The sequence below is a fragment of the Miscanthus floridulus genome, chromosome 7, assembly GCF_019320115.1.
Source record: "Miscanthus floridulus cultivar M001 chromosome 7, ASM1932011v1, whole genome shotgun sequence".
Taxonomy (NCBI): Eukaryota; Viridiplantae; Streptophyta; class Magnoliopsida; order Poales; family Poaceae; genus Miscanthus; species Miscanthus floridulus.
In genome coordinates, this window is record NC_089586.1 from 19,827,541 (window position 1) to 19,843,790 (window position 16,250).

Below are 16,250 nucleotides of genomic sequence, written 5' to 3' on the forward strand. Positions count from 1 at the left end.
TTTATGAACATTCATGAAGTACTCCAGGAAATGTTTCAGGTTGCTATGTGCTACATATATTTTGCAAGGTATATTCAACTGTACAGGCAAGTCTGTAGCATTACATGGAATTGGATTACATGATGCCCTTTTGACATATCAATTACGTACTGTGCCTGGCAAAACTATGTAACAACATGATTGTTTACCATCATAACCTGACATACAAAGCAAAGTGAATGCCAGAGTAGCTGTTTTTGTTCTGGGAGTGATCTGTACTTGACTGGTTCCTCTGGTCCAGAGCGGCCAGGTTGAATCACAGTGGCCTGTTGTCTCAAAACTCTCTTGAGTAAACTTGCGAGTTGGCACGGGAAGAGATCTTTAATTTACAGACACAAAGGTTCATGAAATCTTTCATAGCACCTCCTTTTCCAGTTTCAACACGGCCATGAATGCTTCTTGAGGAACATCAACCCTTCCTATTGCCTTCATCCTTTTCTTTCCTTCAGCCTGTTTTCAAATATCCAGTGACAGTATTATCAGATCACGAAGGGATTCTGGTGAACTGAGCTACTAGTCATTCATCGTGTTCTATGAAAACTTAAGTCAATCATTTGTCAGGATAACCATTCTACTACTTATGTATACACAAAATGATATTTTTCAAAGTTCTTTCTTTGGTCAAACAACGTTTTTTTCTAAGAATACCTGTTTCTTCAGCAACTTCTTTTTCCTTGTTATATCACCACCTGCAAGTTAAAAAAAACATAGTATTCTGAATAAGCTTTGTAAGTCTGTAAGGCAAGAATATAGAACACAAGTGTATTGACTGCTATTTGTATGAGATAAGTGTGCACATGATCATAAAGTGTGAGACAGAGATATTCCATTAGCTTTACAAATGCTTCCAAACTCCAAAGTGCAGGTTATAGTGTTATGTTTACCATAGCATTTTGATAGGACATCCTTCCTGATGGCAGACAGGGCTTCGCTCGCAATGACCTTTGTGCCAATACATGCCTGTCAATGTTCTCATTAGCATCTGATTGCTATTGGAAAATGGTATTGTGAACTGGAGTTTTTATCACCGCAGGAAAAGGATTGGTACAAGTTGTTTATGCTAATTTTCTAGCATAGGACGCTTGGCTTAAATAAAGCCAAGGAAGGTCTCAAAAGAAAATATGAAGCAGGGGTGGTGCCAATCACTTCTTTAGTTTGTTATTACTGAAAAAAAATTGCAAGATCAAATTCAATGCTCCCTCTAGATATAGCTCGCAAAAAGTAGGCTGAAACATTCGGAAACCCATGACCGCAAATTAAGGCATTTCAACCCCCATAGATGGTAGCACACAAAGATGTGCATGTGTTCCACATAGTATCCTCTCATTAAATAACTCTTTATCAAGATTCTCTCCGACCCTTATTATCTAACATCCCTTCACGCTGGTATGAAAGGTACTCTTAACTCTCTCATAACTGCCTGCCTGATCTTGTTATGTACATAAAAGATAAAAGAAATCTGAGAGAACAAGACAGACAAATCTCACTTGAATAGGAACTCTAAACATTTGCCGAGGTATCAGTTCCTTGAGTTTTTGAGTAAGTGCCCTGCCAACAGCATATGCCTAGAAAAAAATATTTCACCAATCAGATTGCCTCGAGAAGCTATTCCATAATAACTATAGGTCTATGGATACAAGTTACTTTTTCGAAAATGAAGTTAGCACTTGACCAGAGAGAAAAAAGCTCAAACTAATGGTTACATCTGAGTACAAAGGAAAGATAATATGTGATCATTAATTAGCACAATTGTATCATTGACAATAAGTATGATCAAATACTCAGACACAAGTAGATTCCTGAAATGTATCTATTGTTTACAGTTTGCCATAAGTACAGAATCAATGTATTTACATTGATTCTGTACTTATGGCAAACTGTAAATAATAGATACATTTGTGTCTGTGGTCTGGATAGATGTTTATCTTTTTTTTTGAGACATAAATACAGCAGGGGAGCCCCCCACTGTATGGATAGATGTTTATCACGTCATAAATGAATTGTATCATACTATTTCTATTGATCTTTGGCCTTGGATAAGAAATAATGGTATATGTTCACATCGCTGTTATTTCTGAACTGCATAAGTTATATGTGCAGATAACAACTAAAATGAAGCACCTTATCTCTGTGTACAATTGTTGACAACGCCTCGACAGGATCCCCGTTGATTTGTATATCTAGCTTTACTAGTTGACTTTCTCTGTACCTGTAGAGAAACATATCTCAGCTAACTGTTTCACAAAGGACTACATGGGCGCTACCAAAAGGCTGAAACTGCAGAGAAAGAAGAGAATAGCAACAATGCATACCCGATAAGTGAATATTCCATGCTAGCATATCCTTTACTTCGTGATTTCAGTTGATCAAAGAAATCTCCAACCATCTGCATAGTGCATACACAAATGTCCACTAAGCAATAGGAATTTTTTTTCTTCAACTCCTTCATACATTCTACAGGTATATTAGCATCAATGAAATACAACAGCTGAAGGAATATGTTTTGCAAGATACATCATTGTTTAATAATGTATGATAGAATGAATCAGCAGAAGTATCTTTGTCATAGCCAGGCTCAAGAGAAACAAACATTACAGAAGCAGCAAAGAGATGCAACATGCATGCTTAATGCTGAGACATATAATGCAGTATCAGGTTGCTGCGGGATGAACGTAACAGTGATGATGATGCATTTCGTATAGTCATTTATGGCGTAGAAATATTTCAGACAGACTAAAAACTGTTGAAAATAACTATATCATCTGTTTCCGAAACACCTTGTTCTGTATATTTTGCAGATGCATTAAGGAATGCATCTAATTACTTCTACAAGCTTTTTTAATCTTCAATTTACTGCAAAGAAAATAGCTCCGTTTCACACCTCTGCTAGTGGTAGCTCATAAATAAGTTTGGCCCTGCTTTCTGTGATGAAGTTCATTTCCTTGAATTCACCTCTTCTATCTTGAGCCAGCTCCATTATTGAACCAATATAATCCTTCGGTGTAAGCATTTCAATCTGTAAAGGGGAAAAAGGAAGACACCAAAAACAATAATCAGGCCTGTGCAGGATACTACTCCTAAAGTTCAGTAATACAGATACAACCTTCACATATGGTTCTTCTATAGACCTCCGCTTCCCGGGCTCCGGAAGCAAGGATGGATTCGAACATTCAACCTATATGACATCTGTAAGCAATCATTTTTTTTCACATGCAAATAAAACTGACTGGTTTCTGGTTAAGAAAAGTCAGATATTTTTGTCCCAATGCAAATTTACGCACACTTGGATGGTTTAGCTTAGTTGCTCGCAACATGCACCATATAAGAACTTTTGGTAAAAACACTAGGAATGGCTGAAAATGCTATAACATGTCATCTGAAATGATAACAGTTGGTCTCTTAAGACCTACTGTTAGACTGCTATACTATGGGCTATAGCTTGGGCTATTAGCATTACTGTATGGGCTGTTACGCCCTGGGCTTGGGGCTGAGTGCGCCTGTAGGCGCCCCTTGGGGTTTTATGGTAGATGATCTTGGTTTAGGCAAGGATCACCGTTGATTGGGTGTTTCTATAAACCCTTGACAATCCTTGCCTATATATATTGTACTCATTTGGTACCTCCATAATCAATCTACCAAGTTTTCCCGAGCCATCTCTTCTTTCATGGTATCAGAGAGTCTGGGTATTCACCCCGATTCCACCTCCGCTGCCCTAGCGCGTCTTTTCCCCTTGGCTGCGCTGCTCCCCAGCGCGCCCTCCCCTCGGCTGCGCTTCTCCCACCCATCTGCGCCGGCTTCCCTGTGCTGCGATGCCTGGGACTCCTCCCCCCTCTCCCAAATCGGCAGCCGCCGACGCCGCCTCCAAGGCTGCCGTCCCCACGGTATCCAGCCTGGACTCCGATGCCCAGGCCAAGGCTGCTGCCGCCGCCAAAGTTGCTGCCGATGCGGATGCCGCTGCGCGCCTACGCGCAGCCAACCGGAAGGCTGAGCGCGATGCCGCCCTGGCGCGCGCCGCCGCAGTTGAGAAGGAAGCCCATGCCACCGCTTTGGAGCGCGACGCTGCCGCCGCCCGCGCTCGCGACGCCCTGGCACGCGCCGAGCAGGAACGCGCCGCCACTGGTGCACCTGCGGACGGGGACGATGAGGACGACCTCGCCGATCACGCCTCCGACCACAACGACAACACCGATCTGCATCAAGCCCTCCTTCTGCAAGACGCTGTTGCAATCGCCAACCTCCACTCCCAGGCTGTTGCGGTCCAGAACATCCGCAATCTTGTCACGGTTGTTCTCGACCTCAACGCCGGCAATTTCAATCGATGGCGCAATCAGTTCCTCCTCATCGTTGGGAAGTATTCCCTTCAACACCATGTCCTGCAGGACTTACCAGCACATGGTTTCCCTGACTGGCAGCGCATGGATTGCGTTGTCAAGTCATGGATCCTCTGCACCATCTCCGACGACCTCGCCGCGACGATCTCAGCGCGCAACTCCACTGCCCGCGACACTCGGCGCGCCGTGGAGTCCCAGTTCTTCAATAACCGCGAGACACGCGCCCTCCTCCTCGACGCCAAGCTCCGCAACTTCGTTCAAGGTGATCTGTCCATCACCGATTACTGCAAGGAGCTCAAGCGCATGGCGGACACGCTTGGTGACTTAGGTGAAGTCGTCACCGACCGCACCCTCATCCTCAACCTCATTCGTGGTCTGAATGAGCGCTTCAAGACCGTCGGCATGCATCTCCAGCGAGGGCGCCCCTTCCCCACGTTCCTGGACGCGAAGGCTGACCTCCTCTTGGAGGAGCTGACGATGGAGAACACGTCGTCGTCTCAATCGACAGCACTCACCGCTTCCACCACTACGTCAGCCCCGTTGCGTCCTCCTGTTGTTAAGCAGCCTGCAGCCTCCAGCGCATGCTCCGGGGGTGGCTCTGCTCCCTCCAAGAACCGCCGCGAAAAACGCGGCGGCCGGCGCGACGGCGCTGGTGGCAAACCGGCGCCCACTGGCACGTAGCCAGGTGCCCAGTCCAGCGCACCCTTTGGTGGACAGGGCGCGCCATGGCCCTCCTTCTACCGCCCGTGGGCCGGGGCCATCCAAATGTGGCCTGGACCACAGCCTGGGCAGCGGCCTCCACTTGCGCCACTGCCTAGCACCCCTCAGCACGCTCTGCTGGCCCAGCAGCCTCTTCAACGGCATGCTGTGCCTGCCCCGGTCCTGGAGAACGCCGGGTCTTGGACTGCACCACCCCCCGGCTACTACCAGCCGCACGCTAGACTTCCACATGGGATCAGCAATCTCTGGCATCGACATTCAACACCATGACGCTGCAGCAGCCACAAAACAACAATGACTGGTACTTCGATTCAGGTGCAACCTCTCACATGTCATCACATTCCAATTCGCTTTCACATACTACTTCCTCGCGGTATCCTACTCCATCGTCCATTGTTGTTGGTAACGGATCCTTACTCCCCGTTACATCCATCGGCTCTACAGTTATTTCACCATCTTTACGTCTTAATAATGTGCTGGTTTCCCCACAACTTATTAAGAACCTAATTTTTGTTCGCCAGTTCACTATTGATAACAATTGTTCTGTTGAGTTTGATCCAACTGGGTGTTCTGTGAAGGATCTTCTGTCTCGGAACGTGATCGTCAGGTGCAATAGCTCCGGACCGTTGTACCCTCTCCGGCTGCCAGCTGCTCAATCCTTGGTCGCCGCCACCGAGTCTTCACTTTGGCATCGCCGCCTTGGTCATCCTGGACACGAGGCCCTCTCCAAGCTTGCGTCGAGTCTTCCTACTTGTCGTCATGATACTACTACTGTCTGTCATGCATGTCAATTAGGTCGTCATGTGCGTCTTCCATTTCATTTGTCAACTTCTCGAGCGTCCAATAAATTTGATCTGATACATTGTGATCTGTGGACATCACATGTTCTTAGTGTCTCGGGCTATAAATATTACTTGGCTATTCTTGACGATTGTTCACATTATTTATGGACGTTTCCTCTGAAGTTGAAATCTGACGTTTTTCTGACAATGGCTCACTTTTTTGCACTTGTGTCCACTCAGTTCGGCACGACCATCAAGGCAGTTCAGTGCGATAACGGCCGTGAGTTTGACAACTCTAGCTCCCGCACATTCTTCCTTACCCATGGTGTTCGCCTCCGCATGTCGTGCCCATACACTTCCGCCCAGAACGGTAAGGCCGAGCGCATCATTCGTTCCATTAACAATGCGACTCGCTCCCTACTGTTCCAGGCTTCCCTCCCACCCTCATTCTGGGTCGAAGCTATGCAGACAACCACATATCTCATTAACATCTTGCCCACCAAAACGCTGAGCTCATCCACCCCGCACTTTGCCCTCTTTGGCACAGCGCCCTCCTATAATCACCTATGCGTTTTTGGCTGCACTTGTTATCCCAACTTATCCGCCACAGCTCCCCACAAACTTTCCCCTCGATCCACCTTGTGTGTCTTCTTGGGATATTTAGCCCATCATAAAGGATACCGTTGCCTTGATCTCTCTTCCAATAGAGTTATCATCTCTCATCACGTCGTCTTTGACGAGTCAGCATTCCCCTATGCTGAGCGTGCCTCCGCTCCATCACCCGCAGACTTTGATTTTTTGGACATTACTGACTATGTGCCGGCTCCCATTGGACCAGCACATAAGTTTCTATCTGCAGGCACTGGTCCTTCGACACCCACACAGCCACGTGCGGCTGCGGCTGACACCGATGATGACCTGGCTGGTTCAGCAGCGCTTGATGCGCTCCCAGCCAGTCCACCAGTTGCGCCTGCCTCGCCTTTGCCCGCATAGCCACGCGCGGCCCCTGCCTCGCCTTCACCCGCACAGCCACGTGCGGCTACGATGTCACCATCGTCTGCACGGCCACGTGCGGCACCGACTTCTTCGACCTCGCCGTCACCTGTAGCTTTGGCCGAGCCGCGCGGACCTCCGCCCGGTCTCCCACCGCTGCCTGTCTTCCCGGTGCCCGCAGTCCGTCACGTGTACACACGCCGTGAGCGCCAAGCTGCTGCCCCTACGCCGTGCCGGGAGAGCCCAGCTGCTGTCCGGCCAGCTGCTGAGCGCTCAGCTGCTGTCCAGCCAGCTGCTGCACCTGCGCCGCTGCCCAAGGGTGCTGTTGTTGTCCCCCCCAGTGATCAACCAGCACCCCATGGCCACGCACGCGAAGACCGGCTTCCGGATTCCTGCTCTCTATCATGCTACGCCACTGTCTCTAGTGCCCAAGACCTTCCGCAGCGTACTCGCCGATCCGAATTAGCGTGCTGCTATGGAGGAAGAACATACTGCTCTTGTCCAAAACCACACATGGGATCTTGTTCCTCGCCCCCCTCGGGCTAATGTGGTCACCGGGAAGTGGATTTTCAAGCACAAGTTCAACGCCGACGGGATACTTGAGCGGTACAAGGCACGCTGGGTCCTTCGTGGCTTCACTCAGCGGCCTGGCGTGGATTTTTCAGAGACTTTCAGTCCAGTTGTGAAGCCTGCCACAGTTCGCACCGTGCTTTCTCTAGCTCTGTCTCACCAGTGGCCCGTGCACCAGCTCGATGTGAAGAATGCCTTCCTACATGGCAATTTGACAAAGACAGTGTATTGTGTACAGCCGTCTGGTTTTGAGGATCCCACCCACCCGGACTTCGTGTGTCAGCTCAACAAGTCCTTGTATGGGTTGAAGCAGGCTCCTCGCGCTTGGTACAGTCGGTTCGCCACTTTTCTGTTGTCTCTCGGGTTTGTCGAAGCCAAGTCAGACACCTCGCTCTTCATCTATCGGCGCGGCTCAGATATTGCATATCTCCTCCTGTATGTGGATGACATCGTCCTCACAGCCTCCTCCTCGGGTCTCCTCCGGCGGATCATTTCGGCCCTCCAACAGGAGTTCTCAATGAAGGATCTTGGCAAACTGCATCACTTTCTCGGTATGCATGTTCAGCAGTGTGGTGACGGTCTCTTCCTTTCGCAGCGGCAGTACATGCTGGATATCTTGGACCGTGCTGGGATGGCTGAGTGTAAGCCGTGTTCTACTCCAGTCGACACAAACCCCAAGGTTGCAGCGGCTGATGGCCCTCCTGTGGCTGATGCAACAGATTATCGAAGTCTTGCTGGCGCATTACAGTATCTGACCTTCACCCGGCCTGACATCGCCTATGCTGTCCAACAAGTCTGCCTTCACATGCATGACCCACGTGAACCACACTTGGCAGCACTCAAGCGCATCCTTCGCTATGTTCGGGGCACTCCACTTAGGTCTACTGTTGCAGCCATCTCCTGCCACTGATCTTGTGGTCTACACTGACACTGATTAGGTTGGTTGCCCTGACACGCGCAAGTCCACCTCGGGCTACGCAGTGTTCCTCGGTGATAATCTCGTCTCCTGGTCATCCAAGCGTCAGAATACAGTCTCCAGATCCAGTGCGGAAGCTGAGTACCGCGCGGTGGCCAATGGTGTTGCTGAGGCCTCTTGGCTGCGTCAACTCTTGCTCGAGCTCCATGCCCCCCTTCGGCGAGCTACTTTAGTCTATTGTGACAACATTAGCGCCGTCTACATGTCCTCCAACCCGGTTCAGCATCAACGCACCAAGCACATCGAGATTGACCTCCATTTCGTTTAGGAGAAGGTTGCTGCCGGTAATGTTCATGTCCTGCATGTGCCAACCTCATCCCAATATGCGGACATCTTCACCAAAGGTCTTCCATCTTCGGTCTTCACAGAGTTCAGGTCCTGCCTGAACGTGCGCGGTGGCGACGATCAGACTACGGGGGCGTGTTAGACTGCTATATTATGGGCTGTAGCTTGGGCTATTAGCATTACTGTATGGGCTGTTACGCCCTGGGCTTGGGGCTGAGTGCGCCTGTAGGCGCCCCTTGGGGTTTTATGGTAAATAATCTTGGTTTAGGCAAGGATCACCGTTGATTGGGTGTTTCTATAAACCCTTGACAATCCTTGCCTATATATATTGTACTCATTTGGTACCTCCATAATCAATCTACCAAGTTTTCCCGAGCCATCTCTTCTTTCACCTACATTTCCCCCCTTACTGTACCAGTGTTTGTTTTAATAGACAACAAACTTTTCCTGTAGTGTGCAAGTAGAAACTTAGGCACCTCTGTGCAGTACCACTATTTCATTAGTTGTGCAAGTAACAAGTACAGGTGGTTTCCATAAATTAATTCTCCATAGTGAAGTTCCTAAAATATATCCATATTTCCATAGTGAAGTTCCTAAAATATATCCATATTTCCTTAGTGTGACAACAGGATGTCCTTTAATGAGGATTTAAGATGGAAATATGGAATATGTCGTGTTTAAGGTCATTTGAACAGAGTTGACAAAACTTGTTGATTATATGATTTTGGATACAACTTAAGTTCTTGCACCTCCAACAGATGTACTGATTTGAACAATAGGAGTTATGGCCATATAACTATTATTCTGTTAAGCAATGATGATTCCAGGAAAAGACAAGAGAGTTCAAAATCATAAAAGACTTACGGTTTCACCATCAGCACAGTTCACACGGTATACCACACTTGGTGCAGTAATTATTAAGTTCAAGTTGTACTCCCTCTCAAGCCTTTCCTGAAAATAGAAAAAAAACATATTGTAGAAATTTCAAGCCATAGTGGTTTTAATATGAACTACACTGCCATGAACTAAGTAGATTGTAAAAACCTGAACAATTTCCATATGGAGAAGACCAAGGAATCCACATCTGAAGCCAAACCCCATGGCACTAGAAGATTCCGGTTCAAACTGCATTAATGGCATGGACTGAGAAAATGAAGTATCATACAAAATACCCATGCATAAAGAACATTCAATATTACAGAATCCAAATGAGAACAAACTTGTTTTGTTTTTGTTATTATATACGTCTTTTATCAGTCACAATTATGTATGGCTTTAATGACATTGCTTTTACTGCATACATTTTTGTAAAATGAGATGAAGTACTGTGGTGTTTCTTGGCGGTTAGAATGGAACATTGGTCTGATATTCATAACTGAAGGTACTGGATTTGAATTTATTGATCAGCATTCTTGTTCATATTTTAACACAAAAATTGGTAAACCATCAGGAGACGACGAGTTTGTCAATTCTATGTTGTTTTTACATTTAATTGGGTATATTGAGTAAAACTATTTTCATATTCAAGTATATCAATAATTCAATATACTGATCTCATGCATCATGTATTCATGTGGCTACTTGTAAACTGAAGACACTGTGGTTAAATTAGTTGTTAGTGGAACTGTTTTGGGGTTTGCCATACCCTTTCCGTTCCAAATTATAATTCACTTTAGCATTGTCCTAAGTCAAGCTTCTCTAACTTTGATCAAGTTTTTAGAAAAATATATCAACATCTACAGATTTAAACAAATGCACAATCAAGGTATATTTCATGGAAAATTTAATGAAACCAATTTGATATTGTAGATGTTGATACATTTTTCTATAAACTTGGTCAAAACTAGGACAAAGCCAGAGTAGGCTATAATTTGGAATGGAGGGAGTATATTTCATGATATCTGAGCTTGTGCCAACACCATTACATATGCAAGAATCTTGACGCTGTTGCATTAGGATTTCACTTTATAAACTATATTTGATCAATTTCATTTTAAGTTCACAATATCCATAATTTGGGTCAAGGAAAATATGTGCTAAACTTCAAATGCTAGAAATGAACAAAATGTCTTGACAATACATTCATGACAATATGATGATATAGTTAGGCCAGGAAACCCACCTTTAGGGCAGCATCATTTAGCTGAAGTTTTTCCAGCGCTTCCCGCAACTCCTCAAACCTATTGACAAATACAATGTTTCATACAACTATACCATAACAGAAAAGAACGGGACTCAATATAAAGGGAAGATACAGTACTGATCAGCATCTATAGGGAACAAGCCACAAAAAACCATCGGAGTGGCTTGAGAATATCCTGGCAAAGCATGATCTGCTTTTTTTGAATAATGAGTAATCGTATCACCAACCCTGGCATCTGCTACTGATCTTACAGAAGCAGAGAGATAACCGACCTGTCAAAGAGTGGGCAACTAATCAAGATACAAAGAGAATGATTTAAATGAATGCACTATGAAGATTGAAGAAAAACTTCTGATTGCTGATAATTCTATACAGTTATAAGTTTATAAAGGCCTGGTTTAATTGTTCCAATTGCAACAGTTAATTTTGTAATCTGGTATGGTTAGTACATGGTAACTGTGTTATTTATGAGGAATCATAGCTAACAATAGTTGAAAATAATATGTTCGAGAAAAAAATAGTTGGCTGAAATAGTCGAATAGGCAGTTGAACAATATCTTTGAGGAAATGAAATTAGAGAGCCAAAAAATTAATATCTTCTTCAAAGGATTATAATTGATGTAAGACATCAAAGCATAAAGGTTACCTCGCCAGCATATAGTTCGTCAACTTGCTTCTGATTTGGGGATAGTACACCAATTTCATCAGCAACATATTCCTGTTAAATGGACAACAAGCTTAGCATGACGTTCTACCCACGGTATACACAATGATTATGAAGGTTGAAGAAGATGGGGTAGAATGGAAACTAATTTAGATGATGAGAAATACCTAAAGTGGCATACAAATAAATTACTAGGAGGGAGCTTTGGATAGTGTTTTACCAGTGGTACTTTAGGAAGTAATTTTTCAAATAAAAAGTATTGCAGCAATAGAAAGCACATTAAGTTTCCGGGTGAGGTTTATGTTTGGTTTTGATTACCTTTCCATTGGCCATAAAACATATCTTGTCCCCTTTCTTTATACTGCCGTCAATAACACGAAAGTACACAATTACACCTCTGTATGGATCGTAATAGCTGCAACCAGAAAGACAACATATAACAATAGCTCAGATACATGTAGAACATTAAATAGCCAATTCTAAAGAGCTCAAGTACTTAAAGGGAACCTGTCAAATATAAGAGCCCTGAGAGGATCTTTTGCCGTATCTTTCGGTGGGGGGATTTTGGTCACAAGGGCATCTAGTATTTCAATGATGCCTATGCCTTCCTACACAAAAGAACAACAAAAAAGAAGTTAATATGAAGATTATATTTGTTCATAAAGGGGGCACGATATGTTCTATCTGCAGCTACCAGCTTATGTAAGTAACTCTGTAGAAAAAAAAAAGGAAAAAGGAAACAAAAACTAACCTTTGCTGAACACCGAATTGCATCACGGCAGTCCAATCCAATTATCTGGTAACAATAAAGACAAGGATGAATTTTTAGTTCTAAGAAAAAAATGGGGCATAACTTTTAAGTAGGAAATGGAAGGAACTGTTGGCCAAAGAACGTAGAGGACAAGTCTAAGATAGGGGTGGTGCTTTCGGAAATACCTCTTCAATTTCCTGTGCGACACGGTCAGGTTCAGCACCAGGAAGATCTATTTTATTTAGAACCTAAACTAGAGGACAAAGTCATTGCCAAACAGAAAACAAAAGGAGAATAGATAGCTGGATATCATAGATTTTTTTTTTTTTTTTTTTTGCTATTTCAGTTTAATAAGGGAAATCAAACAATTAAAGCTTAAATCTATTTTTTTTTTACGAAGCAACACGAGCAAACTTAAGCAAGTTGTTATCCATGTTACAGAATGATTTTCACATTAGCTGTCATCATTAGTTCATATATTACTCAGTTTGCATCCAGATCAAATAAGGTAAAAGGGCAATAGCAAGAAGGAAAACTAGTATTTCAAAGACTCGGATGAAGTCCAATGTATAGGGATTTGGCAATGAAATGAAAACAATTGTAAAAAATGAAAATAGGAACAACAGTTTGTACACAGGAAATGGGGTAGAACAAACCGGTATGATTTCGAGGTTGTTTTCCAATGCAAGATATACATTCGCTAACGTCTGAGCTTCAACACCCTGCATGAAGCCATCATACATCTTTCACTTTGCAGCAAATGTGTATTGGAAGCCAGCAAAATCATTGGCTAGATTCTGTGCATTGGCATGCAGAAGACAAATATATTCAGATATATAGCTATTGAAACTTACAGGAAGGAAATATATATTGCACCTGAGAAGCGTCAACAACAAGAAGTGCGCCCTCACAGGCAGCAAGAGAGCGGGAAACCTAGCATCCAATCAGATAGTTCCAAAGATGTTTAAATCAACTCCCAATGTTGAAAATCGAAGTATAAAATTTACCATAGTACTTCCATATACATTCCAAAAGGTTATAGTTTTGTATATGGGTACCTCATATGAGAAATCGACATGCCCTGGTGTATCAATTAAATTCAGGCAGTAAGGCTCATTATTCATGACATAGCGCATCCGAGCTGCCTAAAAAACAAATTATTAGAACAGGTGCAAACATATCAAAACACCAAATATGAATAATGTAATGGGAGAACTCATCCAGTAAGAGCTATGTACAAGCAAATGGCAGCTCAAACTAACAAAAACACAAGAAAACTGTCCCTATATAGCAACTAGTAATTTCAAGAGTTTTCCCCGATTGGTCAAGATAGAGATGGTTAAATGATCGTAATTAACCGGTTAAAGGTTATAGTTTTGTACATGGGTACCTGCAATTTGATAGTGATCCCTCTCTCCCTCTCCAGGTCCATATTATCCAGAAACTGCTCCTTCATCTCCCTCTTCTGCACCGTGCCGGTAAGCTCTAGCAACTTATCCGCCAGTGTGGACTTGCCGTGGTCGATGTGCGCGATGATGCAGAAGTTCCTGATATTCGAAATGGGCACCTAGCAGGACAAACACGCGCTGAATCAACTGGCTAACGAGCACCAGCACGGCGCGATAGTAACAGTAACATGGCTTGAGGCTTACTGGCTTAGCGCTTAGGTGACCAATCACCAATGTATACATACACGATTATATAAATAAAACAGGACTAACGAGTAAGGACGGACTGGCGGCTACCTTCTGGAGGCGGTCCTGGCCGGCGTCGGTGGTGGAAGGAGCAGCAGCCGCGGGGGCCGCGAGGCAGAGGACGCGGCCGCGGGGCGCGGCGTAGAGACCGCGCGGACGGGAAGGACCGCAACCGAGAGCAGGGGCTTGTCGCCGGCGTCCCGGCGCGGGGAGCAACGGCCGCGGCGCGAGGACGGCGAGGCCGGAGGCGGTGGCGGTGGCGGTGGCCATGAGAGGTGGAGCGCTGGAGCCTGCGGGCCGCAGAGGTTTCGCTTGCCTCCCCGCGCGCTCTATCCACAGGCAGACGCAGTGGAGATTTTGGGCCCACTCCAGTAACCGTTGCAACCGACCCGAGCCCGAGTCGAGACAGCCCACCAGGACCAGCAGTCGAACGCGGGCGTCTTTTTCAACTGGAGCTTTAAATTCCACTCAAAAAAACAAAAACGTCGCTTAATTTTAGAGGCTTTAGAATTTAGATCGACTTAATTCAATTTTCATTTGCTATCAGGCCGCCCACCTCTTCCACATCGGCACGGCGCCCATCTATACCAGACTGCCCGAAAGACTTGCCCCGTCTCTTTCACGACAATAGCGCACACCCTTTGCCTCCTCCCCACACAGTCGCACGGCAGGCCCGCGCCTCCACGCGTCAGTGGTCGCGGCTTGGCCCTGCCCGCCCTCATGGACACTAACGCTGGCGGTCTGTATTTGCAACATGAAATACTCGAATGCAACATACTTCTGGAAGCAGATGAAACATTTGGGACATGCGCTTACAACATGTGCGTGAAACATATGCAACATTCAGATAAAACAATTACAACATGAAAAAACACTTACTGCAACATAAGACTGAAATAGCTGAAACATTTGGAACATAATATTGCAACATATGTGTGAAACATATGCTACATCTACATAAAAAAGGAATGCAACATACTCCTGAAAACAGATGAAACATTTTGATCAAACGTTTACAACATGCTTCTGAAACACTTGAAACATATGCAACATGTGCAACATCCCTCGATTTGCTTTTGCAACATCTATAAGAAACAAGTGCAACATATACATTTGAAACCATTAAAACACTTGAAACATACATTTGCAACATATGGTAAGGAAAGCCTGGGCTGAGTCGGTCGATTCCAATCGTTGGGGTCGGAGCTGGCGGCGAGCGGCGACGTAAGAGCACCACCGCCACCAGTACCGGGCTTGGCTCGACGACGACGGTGGGGGATGGGGGCGAGGAGAACCATGACCGTCGGGGTGGGGGAAGCTCGATCGATAGGGTGAGAGAAGGCACCGCCAGGGGTGGGCTAGGCACCACATGGGGGTGGAGGAGAGGCGCCCACTCCCATACAACACCGTCGTGCCACCTCCATGGATCTCGTCAGGGTAGAGGAGAGAGCCACTGGATCTACGGGCGTTGGAGGCTCCTGAAAGGTTCTTGTTTGGTTTTGATAATTAAGTGACAACTTAGGTGGACTAATTGTGTTTAATGTGAGATACACAGGTGATTAGTCCATAGGTACATGTGTGTGAGCAACATATGCCATAGAGGTGAAATGGCTTGGAGATGTTGCAAAGCTCACACATGTGATGAAGTAGCTTATTGATATGAAATATGACATTGAGTCATGTGACTAAGGTGGAGAAGATCAAGACAAGACTTGGCTTGATGGACCAGTTGCAAGCGTGAAGGGCAAGTTAGAGGCTTTGGAGCGATGCACCGCGTGGCGGTAAAGCTTGAGCAAGACTTGGCGCCGATGAACGAAGGCAACGGTGAAAAGCAAGTGAGGTCAAGATCGATGAATCAATGAGGTCACGTGATGATATAAAGTGGATCATATCATTTGATGATTGGTTGGTGCATGTGTTGCATCAACGATGGAGGAGATGGAATGAAATGCGCAAGGCAAAGGTATAACCTAGGGTATTTTCATTTCATCGGTCATAGGTGTATAGAGAAGTTGATGGCCGGGTTTAGGATAGATAGTCATACTATTAAAAGGAGCAAACTTGTTTGCATATCGGTCATCTAAGTGTCACTTGAATGATCTAACCTTTCATACGTGTTAGGATCGAGTGGCATGGTGAATTGAGTGACTAATTCTTTGGGAAATGTTTGTGAAAAGCTAACACACGTGCACAAGTTGGTGATCACTTGGAGGTGTTAGCACTTTTGCAAGGGTGAAGAAGTTGATGAAGAAAAAGAGACGAAACCAGGCTTGGGGTGCTGCCTAGGTGGCACCACCACCCC

General features: G+C 45.3%; 1 protein-coding gene across 1 annotated transcript; it reads right to left on the bottom strand.

Moving 5' to 3' along the window:
• Positions 1 to 31: 31 nt before the first annotated feature.
• LOC136466680 (translation factor GUF1 homolog, chloroplastic) lies at positions 32 to 14,298 on the bottom strand. The gene is made up of 22 exons (XM_066465164.1): positions 14,000 to 14,298; positions 13,645 to 13,821; positions 13,313 to 13,399; positions 13,131 to 13,187; positions 12,911 to 12,976; positions 12,440 to 12,502; positions 12,255 to 12,299; positions 12,011 to 12,111; positions 11,822 to 11,918; positions 11,486 to 11,557; positions 10,957 to 11,111; positions 10,819 to 10,876; positions 9,741 to 9,821; positions 9,561 to 9,647; positions 3,143 to 3,214; positions 2,921 to 3,055; positions 2,352 to 2,425; positions 2,161 to 2,248; positions 1,527 to 1,604; positions 924 to 999; positions 688 to 728; positions 32 to 489 (listed from the first exon to the last, which is right to left on the bottom strand). The coding sequence occupies exons 1-22, from the start codon at positions 14,216 to 14,218 to the stop codon at positions 394 to 396; spliced, it is 2,025 nt and encodes a 674-aa protein (XP_066321261.1). The 5' UTR covers positions 14,219 to 14,298; the 3' UTR covers positions 32 to 393.
• Positions 14,299 to 16,250: the final 1,952 nt, after the last annotated feature.